This window comes from Felis catus, chromosome D2, assembly GCF_018350175.1.
Source record: "Felis catus isolate Fca126 chromosome D2, F.catus_Fca126_mat1.0, whole genome shotgun sequence".
Taxonomy (NCBI): domain Eukaryota; kingdom Metazoa; phylum Chordata; class Mammalia; order Carnivora; family Felidae; genus Felis; species Felis catus.
In genome coordinates, this window is record NC_058378.1 from 42,968,538 (window position 1) to 42,981,989 (window position 13,452).

The 13,452-nt window shown below is 35.7% G+C and overlaps 1 protein-coding gene across 11 annotated transcripts in view; it reads left to right on the forward strand.

Annotated features, from left to right (window-relative positions):
• Positions 1–13,452, forward strand: part of CCSER2 (coiled-coil serine rich protein 2) — a 196,434-nt gene that overhangs the window by 96,560 nt on the left and 86,422 nt on the right. For 9 of the 11 annotated variants that reach the window (XM_045040228.1, XM_045040227.1, XM_045040229.1 and 6 more), the window contains 2 exons: positions 2,292–2,382; positions 10,257–10,419. In XM_045040228.1, coding sequence (XP_044896163.1) covers positions 2,292–2,382; positions 10,257–10,419 — 254 coding nt within the window. Of the gene's footprint in view, positions 1–2,291; positions 2,383–4,786; positions 6,242–9,419; positions 9,577–10,256; positions 10,420–13,452 lie in introns of those variants that run through there. The other 2 variants (XM_045040231.1, XM_045040235.1) reach the window with 2 other exon arrangements.

Consider the following 13,452-nt stretch of genomic DNA (forward strand, 5'->3'; position numbering starts at 1 on the left):
TAATTTACTTTTGTTTTATAAGGATTCATTGAAATATTATTTGTAAGAGCAAAAGATTGGAAACAACACAGTCTGTTTTTTCCCCAATTGACATCTTTTCATGTCTATAAATACATTTACATTATTATTATTTTTTTTAATGTTTATTTTTGACAGAAAGAGAGAGAGAGACTGAGCGTGAGTGGGGGGAGGGCAGAGAGAGAGGGAGATACAGAATCGAAAGCAGCTCCTGACACTGAGCTGTCAGCACAGAGCGTGACGCTGGGCTCAAACCCATGGACCATGAGATCATGACCTGAGCTGAAGTCAGATGCTTAACCGACTGAGCCACCCAGACTCCCCTTTTCATTATTCTTTTGGAAGAAAACATAATATTCTGTTGTATAACTGTATCATACTTTGTGTTTAACTATTTTTACATTCTTGGACGTTTCTCTTTTTATTGCCTTTCTGAATAATGCTGCAATAGCCATACTTACACATACGTTTTCTGCATTTGTCTATTGCTGGGTGATAAATTCTTAGAAAGGAAAAATTTGCCTTTTTAAAAAAGGTTTTAGCTAGGGACACCTGGGTGGCCCAGTCGGTGAACCGTCTGACTTCAGCTCAGGTTATGATCTCACAGTTCGTAGGTTAGAGGTCCCACATCGATCTCTCTGCTGTCAGCATAGAGCCCGTTTTAGATCTTCTCTCTCCCTCTCTCTCCACCCTACCCCCTTTCACACAGTCTCTCTCAAAATAAATAAATAAACATTTAAAAAAAAAGGTTTTAGCTAAATTTTGACAAATTGCTTCCAGAAAGTTTATGAATCGAATCCCATCTGGAGTATTAATGAGTACTAGATTCTTTTCAATTGTGGTAAATCACCATTGGTATTAGCATTCTTTCCTACATTATATTTATTGGCTGTTTACTTTCTATTTTGTGAATTGACTATTATGGCCTTTGTCAGTTTCTTTCCATGTCCAACATTTTAATTTTTATTTATTTATTTGTTTATTTATTTATTTTTAGTTTTTATTTTTTGACTTTTAAGAAGACTTAAATACTAAGGACAGCAGTTAGTTCATGATGGAAATAGGTTCTGTGAAATATCCCTTTTTCTGTCAAGGTTAAATAATTATCCAGAGGTGGTTTTGTTTGTTTGTTTGTTTGTTTGTTTCTACTTTTTTAGTAACAATTATTCCATTTGCTTTTAGTTCTCAGTGTATCTTGGAAGAAAGGCCAACAACACAAAATTGGAAAGATTTGGATGGAATATGTGACATAGGGAACAAATGCTAATTTTGTTTATATCATCTGTAATAAAATATACATCCCCATTCTATAAGAGCTTTTCAAGTCCATAATCTCTAAGTTATTTAAAATTCTGTAGATTTTTAATCTTTTTATTTATTTATACTAACAAAAGGTCTTACAGTATTGAATCAATTCTTGGATTGGAAGGATCTGCTAGTGGGTTACAGGTCAAACTGAGTTCCTAACTTTAAACTTTATTTCCTAAACTAGACTTCAGAATAAGAGTCCTTGAAAGCAAAACATTACTTTTTTCAGGATAGGTGATAGCTAGCAAGGTTGTACATAGAACCCAGGAGTGGTTGCTTATAGCAATTTGACTGGTCCAGTCCTATTAGTCTTTTATAGAAAAAGAACAAATTAAGGCAAACTGAGGAGATAGTGGTGCCAAAGGTGGTAGTAGGTGGGTTTGGCACAAGAAAGGAAACGGAATGATCATGTTGTTAAAGGCTTTCATTATTTTACATCAGTGGTCCAATTCCTAGATATAATAAAACATAACCTTGCACACCAAATATGAATAACATTTGGAAGATTCTTTACCATCTTTGATTATTCATGTTATCAGGGAAATTGGTAAAAGCACGGACTCAGGAAATAGACCTTCTGTGTTTGCATCCTATTTTGGCTTTGTGCATTTATTTCCTGTAATTGTACTAGTCACTAAATCATAAGGTTATTTTGAAGATTAAATAAATGAATTAATATTTGTAAAGTACTTAGAACAATATCTTGCAGATAGTGAGCATTGTGTAAGTTTTAAAAAATAAATTAAAAAAATTATTGGTGGGAGGAAGAGTAAGAGAAGGATATTACAAATAGCTTCACAAGTAAACCAATTGAATCTTTTTTATTAGATTTTATTTAAAAAATTTATTTTTACAACACAAACACTGAGTAAATTCAGACTATCAGAGAGTGTTGTTTCCCAAACTGATGATGACATACATTTTTTGAGCTAGGTTATAGCATTTTTTTATTGCTTTTTTCACAGGATATTCTGAATAATCTTGAATCATGTGACCTTGAGGATGATGACCTTATGCTTGATGTGGATCTGCCTGAGGATGCACCTCTTGAAAATGGTAAGTAGGAACAATACTCAACTTCCAGAGGCATATGTAGTTGAGCTGCTTGACTTTGGCCAATTTAATATTTGTTATATACGGACTTTCTAATCCCAATGGAGGAAGACTTTTCAGACTGAGAATCATTCTTAAGTGATGTTAAATAGATTGATTAATTTGCAAATTTATTTTATTCTTTGAAACCTGATTTTGTACATCTTAGATATAATTCTGTATGATCCAATAAAATTGTATGTATATACCATGAACTAAGTGGTAGATAGGATTTGTCCTTTTTTTCCTTGTGTACATATCTAGCTTTTTTCCCTTTAGCTTCATTTTAATTTTAAGAAGAAATACATTTAGAGAAACATATCATTTCCCTTGTGAAATAGCGGTAAAACTCATTAAGTTGGTAAATATTTTTAAAACATCAATTCTGAAAATTTTAGAAAGATTAATTGTGGGCAAATGGTGACCTTCCAGATGAATCATTCCACCTTTTTTACTCTCAAATCCACACTCTTCCTCTCTGGATCCCAACTGCTAATGTGGGGATTTAGACAATCCATATGCAAGAGAGGCCTGGGTACTCTTGCTCCCACTGACTTAATATCTTAGGATTTTCTATCTTAAGGTCTGATCTAGAATCAGAGATGAGCCTAAGAAAGCTCCTGGGGCAAGGGTTGAAATGGGAATACTCCTTCTGGATGGAGGAATGGCTCCAGAAGATCTGTGGATTCCCTGTCAGTCAACATTTGCATAGTCTCTCAGGCCTCCCAGAGGCCAGAGATGAACCAAACATGGTGGTGAAGTCCTTTTTATATGTGATGCTAGAAAAGTACAGGGATATGGTGCTATTGAGGGCACTAGGAGCTCACAGTTGTCACATTGTTCAGACTCCCCCCCCCCCCCCCCATGCTCCCAGGATGTTGTGTAACAATCTCAGAATTTTGGTGACTTTCAAAATAAACATTTATTTTCCTTATTCATGGATTAGCTGGGACAGCTCAGACTGTGGGACTGAGTTCGCGTCTACTCCTTGTTTCTTCAAGACCAGGATTACCTGGAGCAGGTTGCTCTCGTAGCACATGGCAGAAGAACAACAGGCCGAGCAGAAATGTGCATGTAATATCTCTTAGGGTCTTGACAAACCATTGAAAATTATGGGGGAGAACTGAGACAATGATCCAGGAGATTTCATGTGAAGTTTTAAAGGCTTGTTGTGAGGAGTGAGTGATATACTTCCTTGGAATAAATCACATCCTAGATAATGCATTTTTTGACAGAATTTTAACAACTTTTCTTTGAAAACTTTATATCCTCTCTGAGCTAAAGGAATCAGTCTTAGAGCCTCCTTCATCTTTAGAGGACAACAAAGTTATCTTCATATTAGGTAAAATTAGAATCACAGGGAAATTTAAAGTCTTTGAGATCTTGGGTTGGGGACTTGTGAAAAGTAGGAGGGAACTTCTGAGGTATAACATCTCATATTGTAGATTTTCTAGGAGATGGCAAACAGATATTGACTGTTTTGAGCTAACGGAACACTGAAGAAACAGAATATAGGTCTAAAATATGTAGCCTTCAAAGGCACTAAACATAAAATAGTATTCCATTTGGTACTCCTAGGTATTAAGGAATGACTGTTCTCTTTATAGTTCTGAGTTCCTGGATGACTATACCCACCCACCTGAGTTTTTTTGATTGGGAAGAGGATAGGAATGTTATAAGGACTGGTATAAGGTATAAAGGAGTCTTCTAATATACTTTTGACTATTGATTTTTATTCCCTTTAGCTTCTGGGTTTTGTGGCTGTTATGCAGATTTGGGTGTATGAATTTGCATGTATGAATGGGTCACTCTGAAGCCTGGTGAGTTCAGCATCGCTAATTCTGCCAGTATCAGTGGAATTTTTACCAACAAAAAGACTGAGACCTTGTTGAGATCTTTACTTTGGGTTTGATTTTGGACACAAGCTTGCTATTACTGTACTATGAATAAGGGATCTTCTGGGATTTCAAGGAAGAGGCCATGAGGAGAATATTTATCTGGCAATTACACTTGTGTAGTAAATCATGACCTATTAGGTGTCATATGTGATAACACAGAGGAGGAAGAATGCTTGTTGGTCCAGTGTTTCTTGGATAGTTATGGGCTAGGATTTGGGACCTGAGAGGTATTGGAAATATCCACACCTGAGTTTTTTGGTGACATTGAGGGAGAGATGATATAACAATAGTAGGATTTAAGGTTGATATTGTAGTGCCTGTAGCAATAAAACATCTGCAAGATTTTCTTTTAATATTTAGAGAAAATTATCTTTTGAGTTCAAGGGTAAAACGGGAAATTGGGTACTTGATTTTCCCTTCAGAACACTTTGATTAATCACGCATTTTATTTTTCCTCTCTTATTTCTTAGGTGATGCAGGATACTTGTTTTTCCAGTGCCCTGCTGTTAATAGTATCTATAAGTGTACTAAGAGACTTCTTCCTCTAGTGTTTAGTTGGCTGTGGTGGAAGCATCTAGTTGTTATATATGAAGGACATAAGTTTATTCTGAGTCTTATTCTGCTTTTTTCCAGGGCTCTTTCTAAGCATTAGACGCCTGGCAATGAGGCTATACTTATCCTATTTCTGCCTTTTTTTCACAGAAAGTAAGAAGAGAGACTGGGTTATATCTCTTTCAGAAACTATCTCCAAATGCTATCTAAAGGTGTTAGTCTATTCTTGAAGTTGGCAGTGGATTTATCCTTTATTTCCTTACAGAATTGAATCAGAGCCCAATCTGTGTTCACAGAGAAGACTTTGTTGACAGCCTCTGCAAGGCCTCTTGTAACCTCTTCTGGTTTTCTGTGTACTTGATGGAGTTCAGTTACACAGTACCCCAAAATATGGCACCTTGGCATACTGAACATTTTAAGCCCAATGAGTTTGAGTAAATGGCAGAGGCAGGGAAGTCCCTCTCCCCATTTCTGCCCCTCATCCTCCTTCCCTAAAACAGGTCGTAAAACCTTCATGTGAGAGGTGCTCCCCTGTACCAGAGAAAAGGCACCATTCTTAATTCTAGGGATGCCAAGAAGAATCCTAACAAATAGGACTTGCCCAAGTTTCCCCCAGTTTACTACAGTTACCTCATACTCTTTAACTGTCATATTCCTCCATGACTGTCCACTCTACATCAACACAGACCTGTTTCTTTGGGTCTGTCTTTCCTTCTGAAGCCTGCCGTGTCACATATTATATTAAATACATTTGTATGCTTTCCTTCCATTAATCAGTCTTGTCAGTTTAACTTTCAGATCCTAAGAGAGTCAATGAAAACTGTTTTCTACACAGTCATGGGTTCTTAAATCACATGACTTTCAGATTTTTCACGCTGTGCCTTTTCCATTCTATTTTTGCAACTGGGGTTCCATTTAATGTATGAACTAATGGGTAATAGATCTAGGAGCCCTAGATTATCAGTTCTAAAACTTTTCTAAATTCCTTTGCAAATTTCTCCCAATCTTGTTTAGACCTTAGAAAACATCCAGCCATGACTTTCAGCTTAGAGACCTGACCTGGTTTAAAATCAGCCTTATGGGATTTTCCCTCTTCTGAAGGAGATTTAACTTTAAGAGGTGTTGAGCCTTTGAGGTTTCTGGCCAGCTTTAGGGTAGGGAAACAGGTCAAGGGAGAGATGGGTCAGAGGAGGAGCATAGAATGAGAGAAGAGGAATAAAATGAGAAAGGACTTTAGGTTTCAGTTGCAGTTAGGAAGGATCTAAAAGAATTGTTTTAATTGTTTTGCATTTTTATTTTACTTTCATCAAGGAATCTCTTAAGGAAACAATTTGGATCTGACTTTCTTTTGGCAGACCACTGAGTATTTGAGACGTGCTTTTTTTTTTGTTCAAAAGTGGTTTTTTTTTTTTAATTTTTAACATTTATTTATTATTGAGAGACAGAGAGACATAGAGTGTGAGCAGGGGAGGGGGCAGAGAGAGGGGGAGACACAGAATCCGAAGCAGGCTCCAGGCTCTGAGCTGTCAGCACAGAGCCTGACATGGGGCTCGAACTCACAAACTGTGAGATCATGACCTGAGCCAAAGTCGGATGCCCAACCGACCGAGCCACCCAGGCGCCCCCTAAAGTGTTTCTTAAATTAACCGTTCAGGTTGTATCAAAAGCACAATCGTGTTGCTTTATTATTTCGCTCTGGAACATCTGATGGTCACACATTGTCTACAGATTAAAGCCTAGCATTTGACACAGTTTTGGTATAAACCCTCAGGTTTGTGACATTCCCATAGTGTATATCTTGTTCCATGTGCTTCTGTTTTTAAACTTTTCTCTGTTGAAAAAGATGCCTTTCTAATTACTTCCTGAACCCCACTCCACCGAGTTATGGTGCCTATTAAATTGCACTTATTCCGTGTTATATTTCCTAAAAGATATAGTCATATGAGTTCTAGAGTATTGTCCTTGATCACTTTCCAATTACCATATTTTCTTCTGGAGATTGATCTTTCTTTTTCAGTAGTAATTGTGTTTAGTAATAACAGGGTTCATAATTTTTTTTTTTACATGAGCTTTTCTTCTTTCAGATTCAGAGCTTTTCTGATCAGATTGTAAAACCTCCTGCAAAGCACATTCTTTCTAGCCTTTGTAATGTGTAATTTCTTCCTGCCATCTTCATAGCCAGTTGTTACTCACAGGTACAAATACTATTTGTGTCATCCATTATGACTTTAAGTAATCAGAGAAATAATCTAGGTTGCTTTTGGTGTTATATTTTGTTCCTTTTATAAAATCAGAAGAAATGAGTATGATGAGTAGTTGAGCTAGGCATCCCCACGTCCCATATGTTTCATTTAGCTATCTATATTAGATCCTCTTTCCCTCTCCAAAGGGTAAAGTTCCTGATGTTATCTGTCTCCTACTCACAGTAAAAGAACTAAAATCTTCTGCCTTTTACTTCTGGAGCTGGAAACCCCCTTTCACAAGGCCTTTTTTAATTTTCTAGACCTCAGTTCAGAGTTACGGTGAAATCTGGTGTGTAGGATAGTTGTGATTGCCATACTGGATTAAAATTTTTCAAAGTTGGATACCTTTCGGTTTACCTTATCATACCCTATGGTATTTCATGTTCAGAGAGATTTATTTTCTTTCTTTGGGTCCTGTGCCCTCATTGGCTATGGAAGTGGTTTTGATTTATCTCCATCTTATAATTTTGTTTGCTTTCCATTTCCTTTGCTATATTATTTCTTTCATTCTGTCAGAATCTCTAATCTTCTCTAAGAAACCATCACTAATATTATTCCACATTATCTTCTTAGTAACATTTTAAAGCATATAAACGTATGTTTGACGAGTGCCTCAGATGGGAGTACAGTTGACCCTTGAACAACACAGGTTTAAAATGCACAGGCTCATTTATATGTGGGTTTTTTTCAATAAAAATAGTACAGTACTACAAATGTGTTTATCTTCCTTATGATTTTCTTAATAACTTTCTTTTTTCGATACAGTGCAGTACTGTAAATGTATTTTTTCTAAGATTTTCTTATTTACATTTTATTTTTTCTAGCTTACTGTATTGTAAGAATACAATATATAATACATATAATGCACAAAATACGTGTTAATTGACTGTGCTATTGGTAAGGCTTCTGATGCACCGTAGGCTATTAGTAGTTTAGTTTTTGGGGAATCAAAAGTTATGCATGGATTTTTGACTGTGCAGGGGGTCCTGCACCTCTAACACATTGTTCAGGGGGCAGCTGTATAAGCAGGATCTTAGAGTCTTGGAGCAGTCATTTATCTGAGAATTTAGGCCCTTCTGTCTCAGTTTCTACCAATACTCTTTTGTGGTTGTGGCAAATATATGTTTCCAGTGTTTATTTGCCATTGTGCCTGTGTTGAGTTCTTGTTTCAATAAAGGTTCTTTCATTTGTAGTCTGTGTGTTGAACCAAGAACCTCTTTAGTAGACACAAAAGCGGCATATCAATTTTATGCATTTTAATTTCCCACAGTATTTAACACCATCTCCTCACCTGTTTGCTTCGTTCCTTTGCTTATTGTCACTCTGTGTGCACACTGTTGATGATATCCTAATTACATATCAGGTTCTTATTATGACAGAATTTCTTGTTTGGGGAGTAAGTGGAATTTTATCTGCCTGAATTAAGTATGAATTCAGGGCATTTAAAAATAGATACAGATTATCCCTCAGCTATATAGAATTGCTGCAACTAAAGTAACATTTTAATGCCATGTAGAAATTCTTGATGAGCTTAACTGAGTCTCAGAGTATAATACAAATGTGAACTAAAATCAGTTTTGAGCCTTTTTAGGATTATTTTTAAATTAATTTTTCCTTTCTGATCTCATTTTCTACTCCTGATTTTTTAATTATAATGGTCACCAATGCCTTTATTTATCTAATTGTCAGGTTTTCTATAATTGAACTTAAAAAAGTAGATTGTAATTTATATCAATAAAATGACAAGAAATTGAAATAATTTCAAATGTAAGGCTTCTTTCACAAATTTTTTCTTAAAATTTTTTTAAACTATAAAATATATAGTTTTTCCCCCAAATTGATTTTTCTAACCATTATAAACAAAATTTCAAAGTCTTTTAAAAAGTTGTACAAAATTATTATGCATTTAGAAGAAATATGTTAAAGTAAATTTAGTGTGTATGAGAATTGAACATCTATACTTTATTTTAACTACTTATTTTGGAGTGGGAAAGTTTGTTTTTATCTGGTATACTGTAATGAAACACTTTCCATATTTCAAATTCAAGTTTGAGTTAAGTGAAAATAATCATTTAAAGAATGAGTTTTTTTAAAATTGAGGATTCCATTGATTTCTACAGCTTCTTTATGAAGTAATTCTGAGCATTCAGGATTTGAACTTTCTCATGTAATAATTTGCAGACTAGAGAAACCTTTCCAGCGCCTGGCTTGGGTTAGTGTTCAGTTGTATTTTTAGTAACAGTCCTAACTCAGTAGCTATGTAACCACTGAGCGAAGATGGAGTCACAGGGCAAACTGGGCTTGCTTCCCACAGGGAGGGCTGGGAGTTGAGCAGGAAGGAAGGCCTGTTTGTCAGTGCCTTGTATGCAACTATGTCTGAGTAGGCAGCCGGCGACACAATGTCTCCCTTGTACAAAGTAACTCTTCTAGTGAGTGCTCAGATATGTGAGGAAAAAGTGTTTTGGGTAAGTGAAGGAGAAGCTTGGGGTATTTCAAGGAGATTCTTTTCGTGTTTTTTGGCATTTGGATTTCAGGGAGTGTGCTATTTGTTGCTGCAAAGTACTGGCTTTGTTTTCAGTGGCATTTTAGACTTTTTGAACAATCTCTACTGTAGGCAGATTGAAGTGTCTTACTTTCTAAAATTGTGAGCTAATTTAAAAAAATACTATTCATTTGTGATAAAAACTTAATTTGTGCTTCTTGAAACCAGTGAAAGTTAATTGTGGCATTCATTTTGGAGAACGAATTCTCTACTAGAAATTTACTTTGTCTGACCATTTTCATTCTGAAGTCAGAACCAGCTAGTGATAATGATGAAAAACCTCTTAAAACTGATTACTGGTGTTTAAAATGTATAATGTTGATAACAAGGATAATATGCATGTTTGAAAACACTGTTACTTAACTGCCTGTGATACGAAAGTTTTACAATGTACTTCAATTTGAATACTATAAAGTTTTCATCAAAAGAACTGGTTATTTTTCTTCTGGAAATCTTGATTTTGTGATTAAATAATATAAATGGCTGGTATTTTTAGAATATCATTTTTTATATTCTCAGCAGCATTTAATTATCAAGTCATAAGTAGTTAACTTTTACAGAATGTGTACATGTTTATAGTGTTTTGCTTTTGAATCTATCTAGTGGAGTGTGACAATATGAACCGTTTTGACCGGTCAGACAGAAATGTTCGGCAGTCTCAGGAAGGATTTTGGAAAAGGCCACCCCAGAGGTGGAGTGGACAGGAGCATTATCATCTCAGCCATCCTGACCACTATCATCACCATGGAAAAAGTGACTTGAGCAGGTGAGTCTAATTTAGATTACATTTCCTATCTTTTGATTAATTTTGAATCATAATTTCCCCCTGCCCCAAAAACTATTTTTTAATCTGGTTTTTAGAGGCACCAAAAAATATTTCAAGTTATATGTGGTACTAATTGGAATAATATGTCTTAATTCTTTCATTAGCTTTACTGTATATAAAAATATTTTACTTAATGTCTGCTATTTGGACTTTGTTTGATGTTATTTTCTATTTCTCATTTGGGAATGATTAAATGTTGAAAATTTTAAGTTAATTATTTTAAAAATAATGTTTAAAGTTAGTGCCAAGTGATTTGTTACTTTTGCTTATATAATAAATTAAAACTTAAAAATTCCTCAAGTACTATTAGAAGCAGAGGAAGAGGGGCGCCTGGGTGGCGCAGTCGGTTAAGCGTCCGACTTCAGCCAGGTCATGATCTCGCGGTCCGTGAGTTCGAGCCCCGCGTCAGGCTCTGGGCTGATGGCTCAGAGCCTGGAGCCTGTTCCCGATTCTGTGTCTCCCTCTCTCTCTCTGCCCCTCCCCCGTTCATGCTCTGTCTCTCTCTTTCCCAAAAATAAATAAAAGTTGAAAAAAAAAAAAAAAGAAGCAGAGGAAGATACTGTACAATGCTAAAATTCTTTTTCTTTTTGAAGCATAGTATAATCTTTAATTTGATCAGAGTTTATATATAATACGGCTTTTGTAGTCAGTCAAACCTGGGATCAAACTCTGGCCTGACACAAATTAGCTTTGTGAGTTTAGGTAATTTATTTAAACCTTCTCCACTCCAGTTTATCATCTGTAAAACAGTTAATAATACCTTTCTCTCAGTGTAAAGGATTAGGCACAAAAGTGCTTTGAGCAGTATATGGTTTACGGTAGACACCCAATGATGGTAGTTATTATTTTTTCTCTTTTCACTTTCCCATCTCATTCCACTAGGGATTTGAGATCATTTTGGGGTGCATTTACAATACAGATAGTAAAATTGGATGAAGAAACTATGGAAGGAAAATGTATGGCCCCATATAGTTCTTGAACAAAAAAATTTGGCTTTAAGAAGCAGTAAAAGCTGGGGCACCTGGTTGGCTCAGTCAGTTGAGCATCCGACTTCAGCTCAGGTCATGATCTCCCTCGTTGGTTTGAGCACTACGTTGGGCTCTGTGCTGATGGCTCAGAGCCTGTGGCCTGCTTCTGATTCTGTGTCTCCCTGTCTCTCTGCCCCTCCCCTGCTCACGCTCTTGTCTCTCTCTCTCAAAATAAATAAACATTAAAAAATTTAAAAAAAGAAGGCAGCAAAAGCAAAGAACATAACTTTATCCATTGCAAGATTTACAGTATACATAAGATAAAGGATGTATTTCTCCTGAATTGACTTGCTTTCATGAGACACAAACCTGAAAGAAGTTGCTTTGCATGAGTTCTTATAAGGGAAGTACCTTGTGATATAGAGGACAGGTCTCAGACAGCTTCCCAAAGTAAAAGTAATGACAAATTCCTTAAGTCCCTTTCTTACTTATGTTCTTCATCGTAAGCTACAAATAAGTCTAGACCAAGTGAGAAAAGGGAGTTCTTCAGTGGGTCATGAAATAATGAAATTTAACCAAAGATTCTTCTGTTGGTATGATTAAATGCAAGGATAAAATTTAGAAGATCTAGAAGAATGCATGGAGTATGTATCTTTCCAGGCATTATTTTGGCTGTTGTTTCTTATAGCTAGGCTTTTGATAAGGAATGGACATTGGAGAGTTATTATTGTCAGGCAAGAATATGATGTAAAGACAGTCATAGTTGGTAAGATTATGCTTCCCTCATCTTTGATGGTTCGTTTATAAGAAGGTAAAGTTAAGGCCAACTTATGAAAATTTAGAAACCTAACTAAAATGTGAACCATTGCTTATACTTCTGATAAGATTTATTCATCCCTTTAATAAATATTCATCGAGAACCTATGTTGAATTCTGTGCTAAATTCTCAAGCTGGAGGATGAATTTGGAGAGAGTGTGAGAGGTGATAGCTGTGGATTGGTAATGGCTTCTTGGAACATTGTTTTGGGGATGGTAAAAACCATTATGCAGTACATGAGCTTAGTTGGAGTCAGTGCAGTTAGTTATTGGTTAGGTAGAAGGTTCATGTGCCTCCTCCATCCCATACAAAGTTTAGTTAGTAAAAACTTCTTAGATCTTGAGTCTGTGGGAGAGACAGGTATGTAGGCAGTTATAATATTTGTCTTTGTTATAATATAATAGTATTTGTGCAGTACAAGGATGATGGTTGTTTTAAGAAAGTGATTTATATAGGATTCCAGAAGCATGTAGCAACTGGTTTTTGTCTAGGGTAGTTGTGTGTAAAAGGAAGTTACTATTGAACTGGTAATATTGATTATAGAGATTGCAGAGGAGTGGTTTCTATAGGAGAAAGATGAGTGTTCAGATGGAAAAAATAGCATGTGTAAAACCATGTGTGAGTAATGTGGCATTTTCAGAGAACTATGAGTTTGTTTCTAGGTCATTTGTAGGAATGGATGGATGTGATCTCTAACTCTAAAGGCAAAATTCTTTATTTTAAGGTAAAAGATGGCAAATTTTATCTTGAAATGGGATTATTAATCAGACTGTCCCAAATGGAATGAATTACCTGGATGGAAGTAGTAATCTGTGTCCCTGGAAATGATCAAACTGAGGCTGATTAGTCATCTTTCAGAAAAGATATTGTTTTCCAAAAACAATATTCCTGGATATTAATAGACATAGAAAAGCGATTCTCTGATCAAATGAGTGGGAAATGAATAAATTAAAGTTTTTAAAAAAATAGTTTGCTCCACAGCGCCTTAAATATATAAATACAGTACTATGATTTTGCAAAATGTGGTAAAAGAATATGTAGCCATTTCCCAAAACATATGACCACAGATCCCTTTTATACAGTGTATTTAGAGGGAGTAGTGATTTGTGGATCATCCACACTGGTGATTCTCAGGGAGGAGAGAGAAATGCACCATATTCTTGGGGGTTGCTAATTTGACTCATTTAG